At 36.1% G+C, this 26,897-nt stretch overlaps 3 protein-coding genes across 4 annotated transcripts in view; all 3 read left to right on the plus strand.

The window, feature by feature from the left end:
* Positions 1-3,426: 3,426 nt before the first annotated feature.
* Positions 3,427-18,332, plus strand: LOC127797393 (uncharacterized). The gene is made up of 4 exons (XM_052330253.1): positions 3,427-3,892; positions 6,351-6,568; positions 16,991-17,083; positions 17,307-18,332. Exons 2-4 carry the CDS (start codon positions 6,462-6,464, stop codon positions 17,836-17,838), a joined length of 732 nt encoding a protein of 243 aa, XP_052186213.1. The 5' UTR covers positions 3,427-3,892; positions 6,351-6,461; the 3' UTR covers positions 17,839-18,332.
* Positions 18,333-19,412: 1,080 nt separating this feature from the next.
* LOC127796368 (enoyl-CoA delta isomerase 1, peroxisomal) lies at positions 19,413-20,762 on the plus strand. Its single transcript, XM_052328462.1, has one exon. It carries the CDS (start codon positions 19,784-19,786, stop codon positions 20,525-20,527), a length of 744 nt encoding a protein of 247 aa, XP_052184422.1. The 5' UTR covers positions 19,413-19,783; the 3' UTR covers positions 20,528-20,762.
* Positions 20,763-26,176: 5,414 nt separating this feature from the next.
* The window catches only part of LOC127796757 (uncharacterized), a 60,410-nt gene continuing 59,689 nt past the window's right edge, over positions 26,177-26,897 (plus strand). For both annotated transcript variants that reach the window (XM_052329124.1, XM_052329125.1), the window contains exon 1: positions 26,177-26,564. In XM_052329124.1, the coding sequence (XP_052185084.1) occupies positions 26,361-26,564 (204 nt within the window). In that variant the 5' untranslated portion in view covers positions 26,177-26,360. The remainder of the gene's footprint in view (positions 26,565-26,897) is intronic.

Below are 26,897 nucleotides of genomic sequence, written 5' to 3' on the forward strand. Positions count from 1 at the left end.
AGACATTAAAATTTGATATGAAATATATAGATCTAAATGAGGATATGACAAAAAACAAAAATACATGAAAGTCTATAATTCATGTAGCCGACCCCACATAGTGGGATAAATGATAGATATGTTGTTGTTGTTGTTGTTGTCACCCATACAAATTAGTAACTTTGGTGAGCCGGTTAAATTGATAACTCTCTAGTTTTTTTTTTTTTAGCACATATTTTCTCTTATTTTATTAAGTGTTATTAACTATTAAAGTTAAAACTGATTAAATCGTTAAGTTGTAGTTTTAGTGATTTCAAGTATATAAAAGCTTGATTATAATCTTGAATATAAAAAAATCATCAATGGTGGTTTAGTTTAAAATATATATTTAAATTACCCAAATCGACTATCGTATAACGCTAACAAAAATTACAATTCAAATTTCCAATCACGTGGTAAATCAATCTTTCATTGCTTGAAGTATTGAACGCACCATTTTCTTTTATTAAAGTCATCTCAATTTTAAATATCGATTATTATAGTTAAAGTTTATTAACGAGCAAACTTTATTTATTTTTAAGTTGAGACTTAAGTTAAACTCCTCGTCACGAAAAGGGGCATCGTAGTGGGGCGTCCGAAAAAGAACATCATCCCAAGTTGAGATACAACTTTAATTTCTATTTAGAAATATTCAAAGCATTTAAGTCTTTTTGGTTATTATCACAAAAGTAAAATGAATATTACAAACTTAGAAAAGTATTTTGAGAAGTTTATACACAATTGTATTGATATTAGCAAAGTTGAGTTTTTGGACGACTATTTAACGATAAAATGATAACATCAATGTCTTATTAAAAGTAAATGTATTTATTATATTTTCTCAAATAGTAAAAATAATTATTGCAATAAGATTAAACAGATTTTTTAATATCTTTATTTTGTTTAATTGGTGCTTGGTTTGCACGTAAGAATATTTTTTAAAACTTAATTACATCTATATATAAAAAGATAAATTATACCCAGACTCTCTATGATTTAAGTTATTTGCATGACGGCCTCACGTGGTTAAGAAATACTTGTAAAAGTCCCCATGGTTTATATTGTTTGCCCAAGCCCCTTTCTGCTACAAATGATTAAAATATATTAAATTATAATTAACAAAAATAAAACATATTTTTAAAAAAAAAAAATTGTACAGCAATGAATCATCGCTAGAAACTGATGAGTTCCAAAACCATAGTTTAAAACAAAACCTTTCATTTGACTTTAAGAACATTTGATGAAGATTTTTGTTGGAAGAAAAATATTATTGATATATCATGGTATATATTTTAGACTACATAATGATATTTTAATGTGTAAAATATCTTCACCCAAGGCATTAAGATGCAGTGAGATAAGAGATATTTATATTATTTATGTACATTGTGTAGTTTAAGATATATATAAATAATATACAATAACATGATTTTTATTGTAAACACTCATTATCTCAAGCAATGATAGCTATGGTTTCCTGGAAAACTCATTGTTGGATTTTGCTAAACCCTATCAAAGGGTTTTAGATAGGGTTTTGCTAAAAACAATGGGTTTGGAACCTATCAATTTCCAGTGATGGTTCACCGTTCACAATTTTTCCTATTTTTTATTTTGTATGTTTTATTTGTGTTAATTTTAATTTTCATATATAATTTAATTATGATTAGTTAACTTAATTTAATTTATTAAGGTTTATTTAATATTGTTCGTAGTGAAAGGAGTGTTTGAGCAACAAATATTAATCACGAGAATTTTAGAAGCATTTCTTGACCACGTGAAGTTTTTTTTACAAATGACCCAAATCATATAGGATTTAAATATAATTTATTATTTTTTAACTATGTTGAAAGATTCGTGAATGTTTTATTCTTTATATGCAACGTGTTTAGTGTTTAATTTAAAATTGAATATAGTAATACAACTTGTATCGACAACGACGAAGAAAGAGCAAAGACTTTAGACTGGGAAAATACTATAAATGAGTAAGAAGGAAAGAAGGAATTTGGGTTGAAACTATTTGAGAACAAAATTAGAGAATGTTTTTATACATTAAAATGATGAAGCCTACGGTTTACATCCTAGCCATGCTCATGCCACTTAGATTTCGTATTTTGGTTGGTGTGTGTGTGTGTGTGGGGGGGGGGGGGGGTTGTATTATTAAGAGAGCATACAAAATATTCGAGGATGGCATTATTAAGAGAGCGTATAAAATATTAAAAGTGAATATTATCATACAAAATATTAAAAGTGAATGTTATCATTGATTTGGGAAAGGTAAAGTCAAACCGAACCAATAATATTACTTTTAACAAACTATTGACAAAAAACAAATTGTAACGCTATGGTTTGTTTTCGGAGCAACAAAGATGAATAATAGAAGTCCCCACGGGCATAATCCAGCGATTGAGACCGTATATGTGTTGGTCCCAAAGAGCTCTGAATTTTAGTCGTTATATAGTCGGTCACATGTCTCGTGTTCGAATTTTATTATTGGGTTTCGTGATTTATCTCTCCTGTATAAATATTGAGGCTAAGTTGTGGGGGGCTTTAACGTAAGAAATTTTACCTTTTGATCCAAAAAATAGATAATAGAAGGTTAACAAATTTGTTATGATGAGTCATGAGATGAGATGGTAAAAATATGCAAAACATCTTCCAAAGTCCTCCAGATTTTTTTCATAGATGCAACGTGATGCTTTAGAGTTAGTAGTAAATGACGGAACACCTATAGCATATGTATTTTCATATTTCAATAAAGAAAGTGGAGGTATTGTTAGACCAATGTTTAATGGTCAATGGTGCACAAAGTGTTGAATTTGTCGTGGACAATCAAAGTTAATTCAATGTTAAACCTTGCTATGATAAAATCAAAATCAAAAGAAAGAGAGAAAAGTAGATTGAAAAATAGCTAATTCATGTGCAAAATTTATCATTATTTTTACTCGAAATAATTGAACAATTTATTAGTTTCAATTTCTCGTTCATCGAAATGATACAAATTTGATCTCAAATGGCTTGTTATAAGAGTTTATTAGCTATCTTTTATTCAAATACACTAAATTATATAATAATTATATTTTAAATTATTTTATTTAAGAAAAATAATTTATAAGTTACTAATAAGTAGCGAAATTATCTTATTTATTGTTGACGGATCGATTAAGTTTGTTAGTGGGGCTAGGTTTTAGCGAGTTTGTTGGGTGTAATTATCCTAATATTTTTCTACATTTTAATTAACATTGACTCTAAAATTACCAAAAGCATTTGGATAATCAAACTCCAGTTTTAAGGTTATTGATTGATACTGAAAGTCTGAAACAACCATTTAAAAAAATTTAAATGCTAAAAGACTATACCACCCTCAAAAAAAATATGAAGTTCCAAGATAAGTCCCCAAATCCCTAACCCATCAATCAGGCTCTCTCACCTTCCTTCTCCTCCTCCCTCGGCAGCATATTTTTCATCTCCCTAGCTAGCATCCGTCATCTCGGCGGTTGCGTGCACCTCCCGCGTCCGTCATCGCTGCGGCACAGTTTCCGGCTCCCTTGTCCGTCGCCACTGCTTCATCTTCTTCGCTCCGTTCGCCCTGTCATTTCCGGTAGCTGCGTGCATCTCCGGCGTCCCTCATCCTTCGTCTCCGACCCATTATCTCTTGTCCGTCGTTGCTGCCACTGTTTCCGGCGTCTCTTGTACGTCGCCGCTGCTTCATCTTCCTCTCTCCGTTTGCTGTATCATCTTCAGCGTCACAGCGTTCCCTATCCAGCTTCACATCTTCGGTGTCACAGCATCCCATCATCTCCGTCTTCTTTGCTGCTGCCACTCACCGGCGTCGCAGCGTTCCCTCTCCGGCTTCACAGCCATTTAGATCTGAGAGGTATCCCATTTTTTGCGGTATTTTGTTGTTGGATGTGTTGTTAAGTTTGTTGTTGTTGCTTTTTGCGGTATTTTGTTTGTATGTGTTGTTAAGTTTGAGAGGTATCCCATTTTTTGCGGTAGTTTGGGGCTGCTGTAAACAGATATTTGTTGCTATGAACAGTTGTAGAACATGGCATGGTATCCCATTTTTTGCTGCATTTTATTGTTGGATTTGTTGTTATTTTGTTGCTATGAACAGATTTTTGTTGTGTTTTTTATTGTTGATGTGATTTTTGTTGTTTACATATTTTGGCTGTGATTTTGGTATTGGATTGTTGTGATATTTGTTGTCTTGGATTGCCGTGCGGATGGTTTTTTAGTTGCTGGGTTTGTTGATTTTTGTTGTGATATATGTTGATTTTGGTTGTGCAGATGGTTCTTTAGGATTGCCATGTTTCTCATATTTTACTAATTAAAGATATTATTTTATTATAATTTCTAAAATTTATTTCGGTAGTAATTAAATTTATTTCTAAAATGAAATTAAAATTTGTCAAAATTATTATTTAAAAGTGAATTTAATTATTTAAATATAAATTTATAAAAACTATTAATTAAATTCATTAGTGAAAACAGTTTTTTTATGGATTTATTTGTTTAAAATTGAAGTATTCTCTTATAGGTCACTTTCATCACTTCTAACGGTAAGCTTTTGTTTTACCAATTAACCAACAATTCAAATCGCACTATTACATCTTATTTTTAGACAAGGTGCATTTATGGCACTTTATGTTCAGTATCCAACCACTCCTATTGGTTGATAAAATATTTCAAAACATAATATATTTATTACCAACCAATAAAAGTGTTTATCGGCTGAAATTAATGCATAATAAATGCGCATTATCTGGAAAAAGGTGTATTTATATCTATTTAACGAGCGCCCTTGGCCGCTTATGTCATTGCCCTTTTTATTATGTCATTATTGCCGTTTAGCATTTGGAGGATCTGTCAGGGATGTGAATACCAGCCTGTAATGATTTTAGATGGAGATAAATACTGTCTTCATAATAGCAGACATTAATTCTCATTACTCTGTTGGGGATGTGAAGGGTACTGTCGTATTTATTTTCTTTCAATTTAGATTTTTTTGCCTTAAATGTTTCAATTGTAGAAACATTTTGTGCTGCTAAATATCTACATGTGGATCTATACTGAAGAGAAAAGATTATATATCAATCTGACCTTAAAATAAGAAATGTTTTACCAGTTAATCACATCTTCAAGATTCTTGCTTGTGGCTTTCTCTGTCAACCAAAACTGGCAAAACGCAATGCAACTCTGGGCAATGGCCTTACCCTGCTAAACAAGCAATCAAAAAAGATTGAAAGGGAAATTAATGATAATTAGTCCTCTGATAACTTATTCAGTTCACTTGAATTGACATCTTCATTGTTCTCATTAACAAATTGTAACTGGAATGCTCAGGTAGCATGTAGTTAGGTGAAGTTTTATGATCTTTACTGAAAAGGCAAAGCATATTTGCAATAATGTTGTAATTTTTTGTTTGACTTGAATATATTTAAAGATAATTATGGAGATATTACATTCCACATTACTTGCGTGTGATTTATTTAAATTGATTACCACTGTAGCGATACTGGTCGTTAGAATCCACTGTATTTTTTAATGCAAAAAGGGAACTTCATTAACATCGGATACAAGAAATTGTAGAACAGTAAATTAATAATGAAAAACAGTTGTGACAACTGTTCCAATGCAGCATATCGTTGAATTAGTTAAAAAGTATATTTAAAGTGTTTTGCAAGCAAAAAAGCCCATTGTACTTAGCTGCTAACATTCTCAAATTGTTAATTTACCAGGATAGTGCTCATAACAATACTTTCACTCTTTACCTGGAACATGCTCATAACGTTGTCAATTTCAAAGTGGCCATCAAAATATTACAGCCTTTGTCAATTTACCTGAACAATTGGTCATAATATAATGATCTCAAGTCAACAACCACAATTCCACCTTTTTTGTGTGTAGTCTAATAGGAGAACTCGAGACTTTTCATTGGATAATTTTGTTGCCTAGGAACCAACAGACCACACCCCTCATTGACATTATGCCTATTGGAAAATTGGATATCTTTGGCTGTGCCATGAAATCCCTTTTTGTCCAGCAAGAAAAAATAGCAAAGATATATACTTATCAAAGCAAAAAAGGAAAGGCTATAAGACACATTTAACTGTAGCAATTCACTATACATGAAGATCCATATGCATGTTTTTTCTTTTATGCTAGGTTGTATGGATTGGCTCAAGTTTCTTATTTTTCTGTTGTGATTTTTTTTTTTGGTAACAATACATTTGAAATTTGATTGGGTTGGTTGTTAATTTTGGTTATGAATATTGAAGGTGCACATGGATTAATATTTCATGTTTTTTGTTTTCTTATGGTAATATGGGCAGAGAGGAGATTAGTTTGGTGATGTTGAGGCTTTGATCTTTGGAGCTGCATCTGGTGGTTGTGCAGATCTTTGCTATCTCTCATACATTTAGAAAATTAACGAGCAGTATTCAATGAGTCCAGATAGAAGTAGAAGTCCTGCACGGGCAAAGAGGTTTCGTAGCAGTGAACGTGCATCTTACCGTGATGCACCTTACCACAAGGAACGACCTAGATACCGGTATGTTTGTCAATTACGAGGAGCAAATCAATAGTTCTATTCATCCTTTAAGTGGTCAATGTCTACATTTTTGTTTTATTTGGGAGAAGATTCCCCCCCTCCTAAATCTATGCTGATTTTCTATCATAGCATTTTATTTAATTCCCTTCTTTGACATGTTTTTTCCTCTCTTCAGTCTTTACTAGTCCTTGGTCCTGCTTTACATGCTACTTGTGGTCCTTTAGTTTTATTACGCAAAATGAGACTAGTCTCAACAGAATTAGTATCAGCATGTACTAGAATGTCAATTGCACTCCAGGGGTGAGGGAGGAATCAATGATTTTATTCAATTTTCTAGTGGCCAACGTCTATATTTTTGTCTTATTTGCATCATGGTTTTCTTTGAAGAATTTCTGTTCTTTTCTATGATTATTTGCCACCATTTCATTTCATTTTAGTTGTTTGATAATTAACTTACAAGAAAAAAGATCTGTTGTAAGGTATACCATGAAAGAAGTGCCTTAGGTGCAGCAAACCCGATATAAAGTAAAAGGAGAAAACCTATTAACCAAGGTAGTTAGAGGCAAAAGGTGAGGCACTATGACATTATATCGCCTAAGGCATTAAGCGCCCAAAAAAGTGCTCACCTGTGTGAAGCAAAGTGCCAAATTGACAAAAGAGCTAATAAATATATTTAACATGAATAGATAATTAGATAATGCATATAGGACTTCTAAAATACCCTAAAGTACAATTTCTTTTAATAAATTTCAAACAAAAACTTTGGAATCTTGCAAAAAAAATGGAGAATGTTCAAATAAACATCTTTGGGATCTTGCAAAAAATTATATTTCTAGGTTGCATGTTCTATCCCCACTTCCACTTAATAAGACACATTTAAGAGGCATTCAACATTAAAAAAAGTTAAAAAAATGTAATATATTATCAAACAAATAAAAAATGGACAAAAGCTAAGCTAATTGCATAATATGAAGGCGACTTATGGTGATCACGTGAACAATAGCAATGGCAATTGTTGGCTTTTGCATGACGCTTCTGATTTTTAGGGTTAATTATTCTTTACCTTTTTTTAAAACCTAGATGTCATGATCCCAAGGATAGATTAGTAAATATAGTAGTACTTAACCTACTTGCATTGCACAACAATTGTAATTCTCTTTCCCTTTTCTGTTATAGGGCTTTGTCCTTAGCTATAGGCAATTACGCTATTTGTAGTACTGCACATGGGTGCATGCGGGAGGCTGTTGGGCTATATATAAGCCACAACTGAGGATAAGAGGATTATGTTTGAATTGATGGATGAATTCCCTCATTTTTCCTTCTCTTGAATTCTCTCGTATCTCTCTCTAAACTCCCTCTCACGATCCCTATGATCTCCCTCTCTTTGATGTTCTCTGTATTTTTCCCCCAATTCTTGCTACCTTTTTCCTCCCTATCTGTCTAATTCTTCTTGTGTTTTCTCTCAATTTCCTATCAAAACCCTAGGAAAACCCTAGGTACATGAGACTAGACGAGCACCTTCGACACCTATCACCTCAACTAAGGTGCTTGCCTGATTGAAGTTGCCTTGCCTAGAGGTAGACAAGACACTTCCATGGAGCCTTGAGGGGCCTATGCAAGCAAGGTGGCTTACCTTTGACTACACTACCATTAACTTATCTACCAAAGAAATCCTGTCGACAAAATGAGCCCTTTAGTCACAAAGAAAGATGAAAGCTGAGAGATCTCTTGTTTAAATATTTGCCTAAGAATTAGACTCGGACATGGTAGAATAATGTTGATTAGAAGGAATTAGAACAAGTCTTCTAGAAGCCTGTTAGTTAGGGTTGGTTTTGTAACAACAGGCGGTTAAAACAATTTTGTAAATCATGTCCTCTATATTCTATAAATAGAAGGGCGTGGGGGTCTCATTTTGCATTCGGTTTTTGCGATCTATCTTGTGGGAAGAGTATGTGTTGTGTATGTATGTGAGAGGAAAGAGTTTCTTTGTAATCTTCGGGTAATGCTTGGTCTGGTAATAGGGCTGAGGGTTTGTTTACAACATATGTAATCTTGTATTTCAAATTTCAAGATAGTGAAGAGCAAGGTCATACTAGTCTGGATGTAGGTTCTCTTTCAAGAGTTCCGAACCAGGATAAATCCTTTGTTTTGTGGGTGAGTGTTTGTGATTCTGTGTTGGTTCTTGTGTTTCTAATTTTCTGTTCTAAGTCGAGAGTGAGAGGTTGTGTTTGTCTTGAGAGGAAATTGAGTGTGTTGGCGAGAACTATTATAACATCTCCACTTAAGAACATCAACGAACTGTCAAAGCTTGTCATATACACCACGTCACTCAAGAAACAAGGATGTTTCGTAGCATCTCCTCCTTGGAGAATACCTTAACCAAGTATAAAAGAGATGCAATATTGATATAGGTATTATTGTTGCCTGACTACAACAATAAATTTGTAATGTGGGATGAACAGCCGTCTAAGGCGTAAGTGGCTTCTCGGACTCTTGTGGGTCTCAGGGCAATCGGTGAGTCTAAGAGCGTCTTGAGAGTCCAAGAGTGTGAATCTAAGGATGAGAGTCTGAAGATGATGAATGAGTTTGGTGACAAATGAGTCTTATGAGGAATGACATGTTGAGAAAGAGATCGGTTAGGGACGAGGGTGGATGTTCTCACACGGACCCTCTAATGTCTAAGTCAGTCTCTGAGAGTGAAACATGCTTGAGCACAAGAAATGAGTTTGAATATCCAAGTGGGCGTACCTGAGATTGAAGGCGGTCTTCCTATTTAAAGAGGAAGAGGGAGGTGACATGTGGCGTTCCCCCTCATGTTTCTAGGCGGGAATATTCATGGCATCTTGAGAGCATCTTGGGCCGGGCTTTTTTAGAGTTGGACTAGTTGTCAGTTGTTCATCCATTAAGCCCATGGCTTGAAGCATAACTCATTCGGCCATGGGGAGCTTGACTTGCATAACTCATTTGCACAACTCCTTCGCCCAGCTTTGCACACACACACTCTCACTTAATTGTCGGCCACCAACTTCATCCCATGATTCCAATTTATTAATTAACTTGATTTCTAGGGCCATCACTTAGTTCTATTAAATTATTGATTTCCTTCACTTGCTTCTCACAAGCATGCTTGCTTTTCAGAAATATTGGAATCTAAGTAAAAGAACTCTGGATTTAAAAAGTGTCCAGTCGCATGCAAAGGTTGATGGAGTTGACATTCCCACATTTTATCAATGATTTTAAGCACTTCATCATATTTTGCTTCTCTTTCCTGAAAGGATTTTGCAATGGTTTCCTTAGCTCTATCCATTGCCTCATAAATGTATCCCATTGCTAGTCTCTTTTCACCATCGACCAGGCTAAGGACTCTCACTAAAGGACCAAATACCTTAAGAATGTAAACAATGCTAGTCCAAAATGTGGGCATTAATACGACAACAGTCGCTCTTTTACCCACAACTTTCGTAGCCCATTTGCTTGCTGTCCAGTTCTCTGAGGTGAACATTTTTCTCAAATTTGTCTTTTGTTTGTGTATTCTCAAAAGTGTGAGATAAGCAGTTGCAAATCTTGTGACACCAGTTCGCATAAGCTCTCTTTCTGTTGTAAACTTCATCAACATATTCACCACCCCTGGTCTAACATATATATAAGCATTAAATTGCATTGCCCTCTTCAATGTCCCACCAACAATAGGCATTTTGCCTATATCTTCTAACATGAAATCAATGCAATGTGCCACACAAGGAGTACGATATAAGTGTTTTCGCTTTGCTTGCAACAATTCCCCTAAAAATTAAGAAAATAAATTTTAAATTTAAACATTGACTAAATTAAGATTATGAAAATGACTTGAAGATTTTGTAAGTAAGGGTGTGTTTGATAGCATTTAGTTGGAAAGGGAAGCATTTTCCAACTTGCATGGAAAACAAAAACCATCTCCCCTTTAGATGGAATTTTCCATGGAAAAGAGACAAAAACATGCTTTAATGGTTGTGCCATGGAATTCAATTCCATGGAAAATATAGTGTGTCAAACACCGAAGATAGAATTCAATTCCTTGGATGTGACATTTTTCATGTATTTTCCATGCTATCAAACATACCCTAAATTCACAATTGAAGTGTCTTAGCTGGAAGGATATTATTAGATGCATTATCAGTGACAACTTGGACAACATTTCTCTCCTTGATACGCCCCACCAGGCTATTTGGAGAATTGACCAAAAAATTTATGAGAGTTCTCTGTTTCCTATCAGTCCATCCATCAGCCATAATAGAACAACCATATTTTGCCCATTCTTCCTCGGAAGATTTCATCTGTTTTACATCAGCAACTTCCTTATGTAACATAGGACCCCTAACCTCATGGTAACTTGGTGGTTTCATCCCAATACCGAAATGACCAATAGATTCAACCATCACAGCAAAACTAGGATGGTTGACAGCATTGAATGGAATTGCTGCATCATACATCCATTTAGCTATATCTCTACAAGCTTTCTCATGCAATTCCTTTTTACAAACTTCATTCATTGTAGATTGTCTCATCTTCTTCCTATCTTGCAATACTTTCTCCGCACTAGGAGTACTACATCCATTGGCCCTTTTACTTTTGGCTTTTTTGCAGTGGCAGCCTTACTATTGCCCTCTTTTGAACTCCTAATTTTCAGTCCAACAATATCATCTTCATCTACATCATCACCAAAAGCATCCACATCTTCAAACTCTGGAATAGAACTTTTCTCCACACCCATTGCAGCTTTTTTCTTCATAAATTCCTTGATTTCTTCTTTAATATGCGGTGGACATTTTGCATAAGGTTTAGTATTATGGAATCATCCAACAATATGCTCCTTAGCTCTATAAATTCCTCCCTTTGTAATTTTTTTCGCAAAAAATACAAATTAGATCATTTGTGCTATTTGGCTCGGCAAGACGAACATATTTCCATGCTGGGTCTTTCCAATTTCCAGCAGTGCTACTACTAGAAGACTCCATAAAAGACTGGGAAAAAGCTTTAGTCACAACGCACAAGTCACAGTTTTAGTCACAGCTTCCACGCCTGCAAGACCTTTCAACTTCCGCATCTTCCTGCAAGCCTATACTTCGGATTTTAGATGGCTGTCACTGCAAGCCTATACTTGGTTGGTCGTGGCTGGTGGCTTTCAATTGCAAGTACTCCAGAACTGTGCGCAAAGGGGTCCTGCTTCTTCTTGGTTGGGATCCTATACTCGAACAGCCTGCCGCTTTTCTCTCTTAGCAACAGCGGTGAAACCCTAAGCAAGAATTCTTATGAGGAACTAAGGAAGAGAGGCTTTTAGGGTTTGGCCTGTTTGGGTCTGTCTTTATTGGGCTGGCCTGGTGAAACCTGGCTGGGCCTTTCCATTTGTTTTTTTGTTCACTTTTTTTTTTTTTTAATATAATAGATATGACCCCTGCTGAGGCGCGCGCCTCAATAGATAGACGTGCACCTCTTTAGGGTCACCTCGCCTTGGGGGTCTAATGCACAGGGGCTGGCACCCCTTGCGCCTCAAGCACGCCTTTAATAACAATGGTCCAGTATCAAGGTCTACAAGCAATACACGGTGAAAACTAAATGTTTCTGTTCTGATTGGGAAACGAGAAACAATGAGATGCAGAATTGAATGAAACACACTAAATACCCATGTTTATGTAACTGCCTATCTTCCCATCCATGAGTCCCTTTGATACTGCCACAATAGTAAGGTTTATTGATTGCGGTCACTTGTTTCCTTGTTTCTATCTGGATCGTTTGGATTGGATCTCTAAATGCCCTTTGAGCGGAACTCTTTCTGCTGTATATATATTTGTATATATGAACATTCTTTTGCTTAATTATCTTTCACCAGCATATATGTGCATGCGTGAGGATATACATAAATGTATATGTTACTTTATTGCTTTTTGCTGCATTTATTATGCCTGCTTGACAGTTTGAACTGGAGGTTCATTTCCATGTCAGTCGCAATGCTTGAAAATAAATCAATCTTATCATTTTGTATTCTTATATGTGCTTGCAGGTAGATCAAGGACCGTTTGTGCAGTAAGTTATTTGTACTTAGATTATGCATACTTATTTATTTACTCCTCTCTTGATTTATTGTCATTGTCACTCTTTAATTCACCACTTCTACCCTTCTCCATACCTTTACTCTTTGCAGGTTTACAATTTCCTCTGTTGTAGTTTCACACTTTCCCCTCTCTTGTCCACTTACTTTTCCCTGATGCTGCCCCATTCTGTTCTCTGTCTTTCTTTCTCTGTTTTCTGACCAGGCTTATCATATTCTCTCACTTGGTGGAGTAAGTTCCAGTAAAACATTTCAGTCAACTTTTTGTAAAACATTTCAGTTAAGATTGTATTCTTCAAATACAATCTTAACTGGTTTCGGCTTCCATTTGGTTGATGAAATTGGTTCCTTGGATGGCACCCAGTTCCCTTCTTGTTATATTCCTAATTCTTGCCTTAATATTTTGGCCAAAGTTATCTAGGTTTTCTTACCTTAAATTGAGCAATCTGCAACTCTGTTCACTGTGGTCACCATTGACTTGGAGGCTGAATTTATCCTTACTCCCCACTTCAAATTAACCTAATCTTTTACCATTATTTAGGTCTTTAAGTTAGCTAAAAGTCCTCAAGAATTGGTATCTTAATTATGTCATCTGACAACGCTTTGGCTACTGCAAAACAAATGGCTTTCAGCAGCCTCCCAGCAGAGTTGCTGCTTGTTCTCACTTTGCAGACATAGAAACACCATTCCTGATATCTAAAAATGATTCAAAATGAAGTCATTATTTATCTTTACGAGTCTACTTGTTAACCACAAAAATTGGTGTCAGAAATTTTGTCATTTGACGGGTCTATGGGTGGCCAGGAACCAAGAGTTATTATGTTCTGATTGCAGGGCACCTTAAGCTGTCCTGTTCTGGGCTGGCTGCTGGTGTGGTGCCCCCATCCCCACCCATATCCTTTTGGCCCATCTTTCCTAATGTCACGACCTCAAGTGAATTAGGCAGTTATGTTATTATATATTTATTTAGTTGTTATTTACAATTATGTTTTAGGAGTAATTGGGTATTATTTACAATTAATTTATAGCTATGGAGTAATGGGGAAGTAATGGTGTAGTGATAACTGCTACTGAGTAACTGCCAGATAACTTTATATATGAGGCTATACGTAGTTCCGGGAATCACATCAGAATTATTGGAATATTAGAACTCAGTTTCTCTCTTACTCTCAAATCTCTCCCTACATTTCTGCCAGTTTTCTCTATTATTTTGTCTGTTTCTCCCACAATTCTTCCCATTTCTCTCTCAATTCCAATTTTATCTTCAAAGCAAACATTAGTTAGGACTCCTGACACCTAATTGCCTTGAAAAGGAGTCCTAAATATGGCCACTAAGTTGGCCACAAGTGCATAGCTTTGCCTTTAAAAATCTGGGCTTGACCTAGGTCATTTATCATTTACGGTCCACATGTTTTCTAAAAGTTCATCCCCTAATGTCCTTAGGTCCATTTCTATTCATCTCATGCCCTAAAACCCATCTGCCAAGTACACCTCAATGGCTAAGATGGCCAAAATCATTCTCTTATTTCATGCCAATCAAAATACATCTTTGGCCTTTGTTTGGGAGAGATTTATAATGGAACAGAATATAAAATATTTTCTCCCCACATGGGAGAGCAGGGGATGAAGCTAATGGAAAATGTTTCTCCTTGTTCGGAAAAGCAATAAAATAGATTGAACGAAAGAATATTAAAAAGTAAATGATGTTTTGTGAGCAAAAAATAAGTAAATGACATTCTACCCTTTTAATGAAAAGATAGGTGTGATTAAGTTAAGGGTAAATTTGAACTTTAAAAAACTATTAAGGTCAATGTTGTCAAAAAAACAAAAGAAAGTTTCTCATTTATTTTCATTCCAGACAAAAAACATAGGGCTTTGGATCCATCTCCATTACTATTATCTCTCCCAAATGAGAATCCTCTTCTATACATTTTCCATTCCATCCCCCCTCCCAAATGCACCATTAGGGTTTAGGGCATTGCATCCATCCTCCTGTGAGCATAACTTTTAACATGTTGTCTTGAGGTTTCTCAATGTTAAGCTAACAGAGGACGCTGGATTTACTGTTGGGTTTGGAGTTCATGCACTCGTTGGCCACCAAAACTGCATCAAGAATCTTCTTGTGCCCAACAAACCACATTTTAGGACTTGGAAGATCACCAATGAAATTAAATCTCTTAGTCCACAGACAAAACCTGAAACAGACATGATTCGGTCATTAAGTTGTCACGTTCCTAGGGTTTTCCTAGGACTGAGAATGGAATTAGGGAATAGATTGGGAGTGAGAGAATGGAAAGGGAGGGAGAAACCAGGAGGGGGGAGAATTTCAGAAGAATCAAGAGAGAGAACAGAATTCAAATTCATTCATTCAGTCATAAGCTGCCTAATCTCTACTCGATAGCCTATTTATAGGCTGTTGCATCCCTTTCAGTTAGTAACAAACTGGAAGTACAATCCTATAACAGCCTAAGGTACAACAAAGAAAATTATGCGTAAAAGAACGATAAAAGAACAATTACTCCTAATGCCCTTGGGTTGTGACATAAGTTTTAGGACTTATTATCTTGATTCCAAATTGCTTTGTCGGGATTTCACATAATGTTGCAATAGTTTGATGTCAGCCTGAGATTGTGTGCTTTGAGGCAGAATGATATGTGGAAGGCACACAGGAATTTTTTTCCCCGTGTTTTACCTTGTACAAGCAAATAATTGGTAAGTGTCAAATATTTCAAAAGCGTATACAAGGTTGTCTTTCCTTAGGCTAACCCAACTCCTTGAATTTTAGGTTGGAGGTGACATTTTCTGCTTCTAATTTTTTGAAAACAAAAACTATAGATTTTAGATGTCAAGGAGGCATAACTCCACTTGAGTAACTTTGCACCTGCATGATCTGTCTCGCTTCCTAATGGAGTCATACAAAGATCATGAAGATGCATATATTGTTGTCTTCTTTTTTTTTGTTTTTCCCAAGGAAATTCATGTATCATGTTTTATTACTTGCACCTTTTCTTTATCCCTCCCAAATATTTCATTTTATTGGTGGCAAGACGAGGACCATAAGAGATAGAGGAATTGAAGGAGTTTGTAACAAAAGAGGTAGATGTAAGACTAAAGAAATCTTGGTGGGGAATTCTTAGGCATGATACAGGATAAAATAGCTTTAAAGAAGATATGGTCATGAATAGAAATGATTAGAGATTCATATAGTCAACCCCACCTGTTGGAACTAGGGCATGTGATGGTGATGGTGATTAAGGTTTCCCTAACTCATAAGACTGCAACCACATTTAAGCTTGCTACAAAAAGTCATTTCTTAATGAGAGAGATGGGCACAATAACATTCTGAAAGGTATGCTTATGTTAGCCCTGTAGATATCATTTTGAAAGGTGTGCTTATGTGAAAAATAATTCATTCAAAAAATGGATAGATTAAGAAGGTAAGCCCATAAGAGCAGAGTGGGTGGACAAAATGGAGTCATCTAGAGTGCCATGTGAGCTTTGGATTCTTATTGATGAATGTATATATAGGATACAAGACATGCTATGATATGTGGCACTAGAAGTTAGGCAGTTGAGAAAAGACAATGTTCAAAACATTGATTCAGTTGAAAGAATATTGAGATGGATGTTCATTGATAGAAGAGAAAAATAAAATTGAAAAATGAATCTATTTGAGAGTTTAGCACTGCAGTTATTGAAGATAAAATGACGGGTGCATTTGAGTTGGTTTAGGTTGTGTGGATACAAGGACAGTTTGATGTATATGGAGGATGGTAATTTGAGAAATAGACAAATGCCAAACAGAACATGATTTATGCTAAGAAAGTAAATGATTAATTAAACTTGGTTGTGATAACAATTCCAAATGGAATCAGTTAGAGAACTAGATCCATATATCGTTGCTCTCAGTAATTGGAACAAAGGTTTGTTTTCTTGAGTGGAGTGAGTTATGCTGATGTTTCGGTCAACATCACTGCATTAATATTATTTTAGTTCACATAGTTTCGTTTGTTGCATGTTTGGACTTGATTGCGTCTGTTTATTCTACGCTTCCTGTGCATACCTTACTAAGAAGCTAATAGACCAGTTTAGTTATTGTACATGTTGGCAGGTGCATTACTATTCAAAATACATGCCTGGTAATGTGGTTGGGTTATGATCTGAAGAGTTATTCAGTTGATTTCATTTTTTTTTAGTTTACCGTCAGTCTTCTGGGTTATTACTTGATACAAACTTGCCGCTGATGTTGAAATTATGACTTCTTATAATTTGGGCCATAGTTCCTGCCTGGGGTTGTCCTTGGGTTTGAATCTTTACACGTGACCTTCATTTTGCAGGCCAGATTATCTATGTAATAATTGTAAACGACCCGGGCATTTCGGGCGAGATTGTCCAAATGTGACTGTGTGCAATAACTGTGGACTTCCGGGGTAAGATGTCCTTTTCATTTCCAAATCATCTTTACTTGTCTTTTTCTTTCATATCCAACCATACACAAGTGCATCACCGAGGTTGATATATTTCTGTTGCATGTGGTGATGCTGTATGAAATCCTAGGGCCAAAAGAATGGGGCTCGGTGGGTAATCAATTAACTAACTATATGAAGAGAATGCCGCAATATCTGATTATTATAATAATGCTTTTGGTTCCAGCCACATTGCCGCTGAATGCACCTCGACAACCATGTGTTGGAACTGCAAAAACCCAGGTCATCTTGCTAGTCAGTGCAGCAATGATCCAGTCTGCCATATGTGCGGGAAGAAGGGTCACCTGGCTCGTGATTGCATTAACCCAAGTGTGCCGCCTCATGATGCAAGGTTATGCAATAACTGTTACAAGCCTGGACACATTGCTGTTGATTGTACCAATGAGAAGGCCTGCAACAACTGCCGTAAACCGGGGCACCTGGCACGTGATTGTACCAGCGACCCTGTTTGCAACATCTGCAATATATCTGGTCATGTGGCCCGTGAATGCCCCAAGTCGAACCAGCCACATCCAGAAATGGTAGGGGGTGCTTTCCTGGACATAATTTGCCACAATTGTGGTCATCCCGGTCATATCAGTCGCGACTGTGTCTCGATTGTGATCTGCACCAACTGTGGTGGGAGAGGACATCAAGCATATCAATGCCCTTCTCTTCCATTGCCCTATCATCGCGGCGGTGGCCTCCGTAGGTTATGAAGACTGGTTTTGTAGGATTTTTGTGGTAGGGACTTAACTATTTTAAGCTTCTGATGTGGTTGGTTGGAAACAAAATGGTGTTGGATTTGTATTTGAAATGGTTGGAGGCAAACATAGGCACACTCCCTTTTCCAAACTGGTGTAGCATTGATTGTTGTGAACGGGTTTTGTTCAGAGAGGGCTTGGTGAAAATTGTTATTGACTTGGAGACTTTGAAGATCAGGCCATGCATGACCTGTAGTGGACTAGCGATATTCGACAATTGACTGTAGTTGAGAACTCATCACGGCCCAATTTGACACTTGGGCCCCCTTTTTTCAAGATAAAAAAAAGTAAGTTGGATAAAGTTTTTATGTGTCGGCCATCGTTCATACTCTCTGCTCCATCGCTCATTCTAATCCTGTTGTAATGGTGCACGGGCTCACCACTAAGCAACTATTGGGCCGCCTGTAATTTAAATTCTCTTAGTCTGTTTGTTTGTCTTTACACTATTATTATATTCTTTTACGATTGCTTCTTCTCAAAAAATAAACAATATTTCTAGGAGTGGAACCGGATTTTTGGCTAAGTGGGGCCGAATTTAAATATAAAAAATATAATTTTAAAAATAAGATAATAATAATAATATTAAAAAATATATATTTTTTTTACAATTGAGCCTTGCAGATTTTCATATTATATAATTGTAATTGTTTAAAAAAATTATATTGATTATTTGAATATTTAGACTCGTTATGATCACGAAAAACTAGTTTTTCTCGTAGAAAAAGTCGAACACAATTAATTGATACATTTAGACAAATTCAATAATCACACAGTATTTGTTCTAACTGTCTGAAGAAAATTATCTTAATATTTTACTCTTGATTCATTAAAATTTTATAGTTTCAAGTTTAATTGTGTACATTATTAACATCTCCAACATGAACTTAAACTCTATTTTTTTTTTTAAATTATTGAACTATTCTTTCACTATCTCCTTATTCTCTATTATTTGTTTTAAAAAAATAACAGTATAAGTAAAATGTGACATATTTGCTTATACTATATTTTAACCAATCACCAAATTCATTGAACCAAACTTGAATGACTTGTCTTGATTTTGTCACACCTCTTTGGAAATAAGCTTTTGTAATTTGATTCTAAAAATTAATATTATAATCCATTATTGTAGTTCTTAGCTTAAAATCTATAAGAATTTGTGCAACATCAATTTGTTCAATTCTTATTTTGTTATTTTGTTTATTTTCTTTAGTATAAATTTTTTCATATTTAATTTATTTGCTTCACAATTTTCTTTAATACTTAATTTTATTTACATCATCATTGTACAAAAATAAAATTATGAGCAAAATATAAAAAATATTGTGATGGTTACTACTAGTTCATTATATACTTACTTTCTTTAATACTTATTTTTTTTATTTCTAGTAGTAAAATATAATATAATATTTTTATTTTTAGTAATAAATTATTATAAAAAATAAAATTTAAAAAAGTTGGGGGGCCCACTGGTTCTCAGGTGGCTCCGCCCCTGAATATTTCAAGCAGTCACAGTTTTGCAGAAAAGAATCCATCTCTCATGGCAAATCGATTATGGAGTTTTGTGATTTGAGTTTCTCTCTACTGAATCGATGGCAGGGGCAGGGCTGGGTTGTTCTTGGTTATTCCCAGTGCCAGTGGTGTCATTGGTGACCTCACCTTTTTTAAATGAAATTGATGATTGAGAGGGATCATCATGAGGTAGAATAAAAAAAGAAAGAGGAACGGATGGAATGATGGTTAGGTAGGTTTTCTTTGATTTCAGTGGATGCCGGCTGCTGCCGAATAGTTGACGAAGACCAAACACTAACGTACAAACAAACGGTGCATAAAGCGACGCAGATGCACACAGAGTGAGGAAACGAGAGAGCGAGAGAGAGAGAGAGAGAGAGAGAGAGAGAGAATGTGTACGTTGGAGAAGCGAGGCAGCGTCTTTATCCTAACCCTAACCGGACAAGACGAGCATCGCCTTGACCCCACCCTAATCGAAGCCGTCCACGCCGCTCTTCGCCGTGTCCGATCCGACTCCTCCTCCTCCAGCGCCGCTCTGGTCACCACCGCCCACGGCAAGTTCTTCTCCAACGGCTACAACCTAGCCTGGGTGAAATCCGGCGGCCCGGCCTCCGCCACCAACCACCGCCTCAAGCTCATGTCCTCCAAGTATCGTTCCCTCCTCGCCGACCTCCTCTCCCTCCCCCTACCCACGATCGCCGCCGTCACCGGCCACGCCTCCGCCGCCGGCTTCATCTTCGCCATCTGTCACGACTACCGCCTCATGCGCAAGGACCGAGGATTCCTCTACATGAGCGAGCTTGACATTCGGCTTCCGGTTCCGGTTTGGTTCTCGTCTGTTCTCAAGAGCAAGATCGGATCTCCGGCGGCCCTGCGCGACGTCCTGCTCACCGCCGCCAAGCTGACGGCAGAGGCGGCCGTCGCGAGGGGCATCATCGACTCGGCGCACGATAGCGCCGAGGAGACCGTTCTGGCTGCTGTGAAATTGGGGGAGGAGTTGGCCAGGAGAAGGTGGGATGGACACGTGTACGCTCGGATTCGGACTGTGATGTATGCCGATATGTTGAACGCCATCAGATTTGATGAGACCGAGGAAGACGAGAGTCTCGCGAGTAAGGTTGCCTCGCGACTTTAGAGCCCAATGGGCCTTGCCCGATACGTTGAATTTGGGCTTCGCGGTAGTTAATTATGTTCTTATTTTCGCAAGCCCACCTGGAGATTGGATTGTTAAGTTTGAATCCAAATACAACTTTGTAACATGCTAATCATAATCATATATGCTAATAATGTCTACAATTTTAAGTTATCTTTCTATCTGGTTGAGTGTTGAACATTGTTGAAATATATTATTTTGATTTCTACTGAAAGCACTTCCGATTTTCATTAAATCATTGTGCTGACATTATATTTATTTCTTGAAAATATAAGTTGGCTTCTCCCTAGCAAGGTTGAACTAATTTTCGAAATGGAAATGACAAGACACACCTCTTTGAATTTCAAGCTTCTTGTATGATTCCTCTTCCAACCACTATAATAAACCTTTTAGGAGACTTCAAATATAGTTAGTTGGCTCTGCTGAACATACTTAGCCTATCTTCAACGCACTCACCAAATGTCTTGTTAAGTCAAATAATGGCAACCCAAACACATTTTTGCACCTGCAACACAGCTCGCCATTGCCAAAATTGATGGTAAAAAATTTGGTGAAACCCAAACCCCTTCCCAGATCTAGCTAGTGATTTTGGCCAAGTCTCCCTCGTCATCCCTTTCCCACAACGATCATCTCAACGTCGGAAGATAAATCACAACCATACGCAATGGAAGACAAACTGGGCCAAAGAAAACAAGTTGGAGCAAGCAAGAAGTAGGCGGCAGCTGCGAAGAACATATCCGAGCGACGATTGCCAGATTTGCCGATGGAGGTGACGAGTAGCGATGGTGGTGAGCAGAACCAGCAGCGGTGGCAATGGAGTTTTCTTCAACGAGTAACAATCAACCACTGGGCTTGTGATTTTAGAATTTTTTTTATTTATTTTTGTATCGAATGAGTGATATTGTGTATTTATATTTGGTTATTAATTTGTATGTTTTATTATTGATTTTGTGTATGTGTGTATTTGATTATTTTATGTATTTGATTATCAATTTCGTGTATGTGTGTATTTGATTATTAATTTTATGTATGTGTGTATCTGACTATTTTGTATATTTGATTATTAATTTTATGTATAGTAAAATAAATAAAATTAAAAATTATTAATAAATAAATAAAATAAATAGTCAAATAGATGGAAGAATAGGAAGTGTAGTCAGAGTAAATACAATTTTTGAGACAAAATTAGAATAAAAAGTAAATTGTTTAAAATATAATAGAGAGTAGCGTTGGAGATAGCCTTACAAAATATTCAATTTTTAATTTACAAATAAGTGATGAATATTGAGGGTCCTTATTCTTGTATGCCTTTTACTTATTTTTTTGTATCTATTTTGACCAAACTCTATACCTCATTTATTATAATTTGTATTTACTCACAATTGTCACGAAAGACTATTTGCTAGTTACAATCTAGTGTTATTTTATTTAGTGCTCACTCAAAATCACAAATTTTTTAAATCACCAAAAAAAGTTGCATTTTCAAATACCTTAAACAATTTTATAAAATCGAATCCATCCCCCATTCCTAGCTATTTTATAGGCAATAACAGCTCATGCATGTATACAAATTTCCTTCTTCCTTGTGCTTTACAATAACAATCCCAAACCTTAATTTTATTAAGTGGGATCTGTATGAATTTTAGATTTTCATGTATCTCTATCATTTGTTATATTTAAGAATTTTCCATGGTCTTGCTATCCATCTTTTATTACAAATTTGTTCCATTTCATCCATTCATCTCAAAGAAACATTTATTGTTCTTCTTATCTCATGTCCAAATTATCTCAATTTTAATTCTTGTAACAAGGCATTGATGTAAGCCACCTTAATATATAGAGCTCAAACTAGGCCTGGTAATTGATGCATACTAGGTTGCAATATCAAGTACACATGTGGGCTGTGTGGCTTCATCTCGTCTAAGCCAAATTGTGAGCTAACAACGCATTAACTTCTAATGTGGCTCTAGTGTCGTGGCCCTTCTTCTAACATAGATTTTCTTATTTTTTCTTCCAACATCATCATATATAAATCTACTACTAAATGATGATATATGCATGATGGGTTTCTAATTCTGTAGCATAGCAACATCAATAATGTATTTGAACGAGCAGGTTGTTGATGGAATGGTGCTGGTTAGATTCCCAATGGTCCCTGGCAAATGTTTATGCATATAATACAAAAAGCTATCATGACTAGTGAGATGAATGGGCATTGATTTAGGAAAATCAACCTCTAGTTACCCACGTGTTTAATCAAGTGTGTGTCCTTTTTTTTTTTTTTTTTTGGTTCACGTATCATCACGAGCGTCCCAATTATTCGACCCCACAATATTAACAAGAGATATAAATTAAAAAACTCAGCAACCAATTTGATCCCTAACCCAACAATAAATGCGAGGACGACAAGTAAAAGCGTGTGTCCTTATTAAGATTATATAGGGTTAGGTTACTTGGGTTGTGTGGGTGACTCATAAAAGGTGTCTAGTTGAGGTGGGAACCCTAATATGGCGGTCTCTTTTTCTTCTCTCTCCATCTTTATTTTAAAAAATAAGTTGTGGTGGTTCACTAGGGTAACAGACAAATTTTAAAAAATTCAACAATTAATAAGAAGATAATAAAGGAAATAGGTCGATGAGGGTGAACTAGACGTGAGAAAAATAAAATGGTGGGTTGATAGCCATGACCCACAGTGATTCCATAAAGTATGACTGTTAAGTCTATAAAACCCCATGATGGACGATACATACCTAAACAATGATAGTGTGAGCCCATGGTGGAGCTTTATACTCCAAGTTTGTTAGATTTCATTAGCTAGAGAGTCATAAGCCAATGAGTTTCTCCATATTGTTTGCATTATTCGTCGTGAACTTGAATTTGTCTTTGGTTGGGGGATGCCTTGTCTTTGTCATCTTATTGGACAACTTGACCGTTGGAAATTTTGAGAAAAACCTTAGTTTGATGGACTCAACATTTGGCTTGAACAATGTTGTCACTTTCATAGAGTTGAGTTCAAATATATTAACAAAAATTATGTGGGTTTGGATATGAACAATGTTGTCACTTGCGGTACTCGATCCACCAATTGCAATATCAAGTGGACATGTGAATTTTTGTTAACCTTGAATATATGAATTCGATGGTCTTAACTTTGGTCAATTGATGGATCGAGTACCACAAGTGAAGTTGAATGCTTAGCATGTCGATCTTGTAATCAAATCTCTCTCTCTCAATATGTCAGTAAGTTTATGTTTGTCAATTTTTCTAAATCAACTCAAGGAATATCCATAATATTGATTGATTTTAGCTCATATGTTATATCTAGTTCAAACTCTGAGTTATTAGTACTATTTTTTCAATCATTGTTTACTACTAGTTTGATGAAGCCAACAGATAAGTTTGTTACAATTTCACACATCATAAAAGAATAGTAAATACCACAACTAACTCCACATAGAAGACACCACTTATTCATTTTGTAATCTTTAGAGCTTTATTTCTCACATTTTTTTGCCATTATTCACATATGGGTATATTTCATAGAGTTTAAGTTAAAATTTTTGATTCTTTAGAGTATTGGAAATAAAAAAAATGTTAAAAAAATTTAACTACAAAGATCTAAAATTAACTATGAAGTAGTTGAATTCAACCATTGAACTCCAAAGATCATTAAATATCATTTTAGTGGTAGTATCAAAGACGATTATTAGTTTTTCCCCCTTCAAATTAAATAAAAAAAGGAGAAAAAAAGATAGGTAAAATAATTATTTTATTTATATGTTAATGGTAGGAGAAATTATTATTATTATTTTTAAAATGTGAGAGGTTTTTTTATAATTATGAAAAAACTTGTGAGTAATTATTATAATCTACTAAGGTAGTGTTTGTTAATCTAAATAGGAGCTCGAATAAGTGGGATATGAAAAGTATTTAAAAAAATATATATTTTTCATTACACTTGTTAAATTTATTTGGCAATCCACTAAAAATAAATCATGTGACTTCTTATCTAAAATTTTGCAGATAAATTTACCTCTTCCCATCCAAATACATTTATTTAAGATTTTACATATAAGAATAAATGACGCACATGCTATTCTTATAAACCCTTACCCGTCAATTTTATTTCACCTGTTCATATTCTTATTTTTGTTGTTGCTCAATTATAACAATGATTTTATAGATGAAAAATTGTCGATGGATGACTCTTTCGAGTGATGGATGACCTTCTTGGAAAGAAAATTGGTTAGGTGCAAGGGTGAAAATTCCTGCGCCAACCCTCTGATTCTTAAATTAGACTTTAGCAGAAGTGAAATGCTTGAAGACAAGAAGTAAGGATGAGTGTGAGAGTTTGTACACCATGTGAGAGGAATAAAACCCCCTATTTATAGCAATGGAATAGGCTACCAGGCATTTAGTGGCCCGATCTCCTCGGCAAAAATCTCGGAAGGGCTTTGACCGAGTCTCGTGGGGGTAATTTTAATCGATTCTTTTGGAGGTGTGTGGCACAGGAGTGCGAACCTACAGGCACACGAACACAATTGTGGTATCTTGAGTGACCTTCACTTGGGGGTATGCACGAGCGTGGGTGAAGGCAAGTGACCCTCACTTGGGGGTGCGACTGATAAGAAGGGATGGCTTCCTCTTCATGGCGTCATGTGGTGCAGCCTATAAGAGGGGGTTGCACATGGTTGGAGGGATGGCCCTCCCTACAACGGTGTTGCCTAACCCCCAAGTGCGAGTGACTCGGGGGTACGACCTTTGCCACCCCCAAGCGACCCCCACTTGGGGGCGCTCCTTACTCGAGGCACTCGTGGCTGCTACACTGCCACGCGGCGAGTCTCCAGGTCGTCACGTGGTGCTTCATTTTATTGCTCATAACAATTTCCTTTTCATGTTTTATCCTGTTCATCTTATTTCTTGTTCTTATTCTTGGTTTATGCATCATTCACGACCACTATTGCATCCATTGCAATTTGCTTTGCCTCTGGTTGTTGCTTTTGTTGCGACGTGCTTCGCTTGTCGTTGTCACCTCTATCAACACTTGCTTTGTTTTCACAATGCTAAATTGCTGTTGTAACTCATGTGCTATAAGAGATGAATATTATTTGTTAATTTTGATTAATTTAAATAAATATTAAATATTAGTATTAAGTATTATATGTTGATTTTGTTGTATAAATAAGAAGTTTTTGTGTAAGTATTAGTATTAAGTATTGATTATTTTGTGTAATATTTTTTGAAAATAGGGATATTTGGGTAAAAAATTAATATCTTAGTAGTTATTATATATATTTTAACAAACACACGAAAAAAATATAATTATTAGTATATTTTAAAAAATTTAACAAATAATCTAATACAAATTTTAAAATACTTTTCAAATTTATTTTAATCATTTTATATTTTACTTCAAAAAAATATTTCAATCCCATCCTAATAAGCCTGTCTCATTCATTTTAACGGTCTTTATCTAAAAATGAAACAAGAAAATTACACTCCAAACAGGAATGGTTGTCCTTATAACGAGATTACCCCCCGGCGCTAATTAAAAAACAAGGTGGATTTGGCAGCGCTTGCCAGCTATAAGCCTCATAAAGCCACGCCCATACGCACAGCTAATCCCCGAAATTTAAGAAATTCTACATCTCACAAGGCCCCAAACCAAACGCACCTTTAATCGTTCGCTCTCTCTCTCTCTCTCTCTCTCTCTCTCACTGTGCCAGCATTCGATGGTTTGTTCTTCAAATGTAGAGACATCTGACAGGGCTATGTATATGGACGTGCGGGTGTGAAACCAGAGCGTACAGTATCGATGTCGAACGTCTTCAGCCCTTCGCGAAGCGCGGCCAATTCGAGGTTACAGTTTGGGGGAAGTGGGTGGAGGCTGAGATCTTCGTCCTTGAAGAAGCCGCCGGAGCCTCTCCGCCGCGCCGTCGCCGACTGCCTCTCCTCCTCCGCCCCCTCCCACCACGGCACCCACTCCGCCGTTGTCTCCGAGGCTTCCAGAACCCTTCGGGTTCGCAATCTCATCTTTCAATTTAGATCTTGTAGCTTTCTCTCCGTTTTGCCTGCTTTCCTTTCCAAATTCTAGGGTTCACTGTGTGTGTTTGTTTATAGGCATGCGTAGAAACGTACGTCTTTATATGGACATAGGGTTAATTTTGAGAAATTTGTAATGGTTGAATAAGCAATGCAGTGCCGAGAATGGAATCGCTTTCAGTGGCCTTCTTCTTTTTTCTCCTCCTTTGGGTTGGGGCGGATATATTAGTTTGGTTTGTGTAATTTGTAAACCATGTTAAGTGTGTTACTTATCATAAGAAGAAAAACAAATTTTTATTTTGTTCGTGCG

Source organism: Diospyros lotus, chromosome 3 (assembly GCF_014633365.1).
Source record: "Diospyros lotus cultivar Yz01 chromosome 3, ASM1463336v1, whole genome shotgun sequence".
Taxonomy (NCBI): Eukaryota; Viridiplantae; Streptophyta; class Magnoliopsida; order Ericales; family Ebenaceae; genus Diospyros; species Diospyros lotus.

What these genes read in the sequence shown, in the direction of transcription:
- LOC127797393 (XM_052330253.1), top strand. Translation starts at nt 6,462, where the DNA reads ATGAGTCCAGATAGAAGTAGAAGTCCTGCACGGGCAAAGAGGTTTCGT. An exon ending in AAGGAACGACCTAGATACCG is followed by an intron (nt 6,569 to 16,990) that starts GTATGTTTGTCA and finishes TTCATTTTGCAG; the next exon opens with GCCAGATTATCTATGTAATA. An exon ending in AATAACTGTGGACTTCCGGG is followed by an intron (nt 17,084 to 17,306) that starts GTAAGATGTCCT and finishes TTTTGGTTCCAG; the next exon opens with CCACATTGCCGCTGAATGCA.
- LOC127796368 (XM_052328462.1), top strand. Translation starts at nt 19,784, where the DNA reads ATGTGTACGTTGGAGAAGCGAGGCAGCGTCTTTATCCTAACCCTAACC.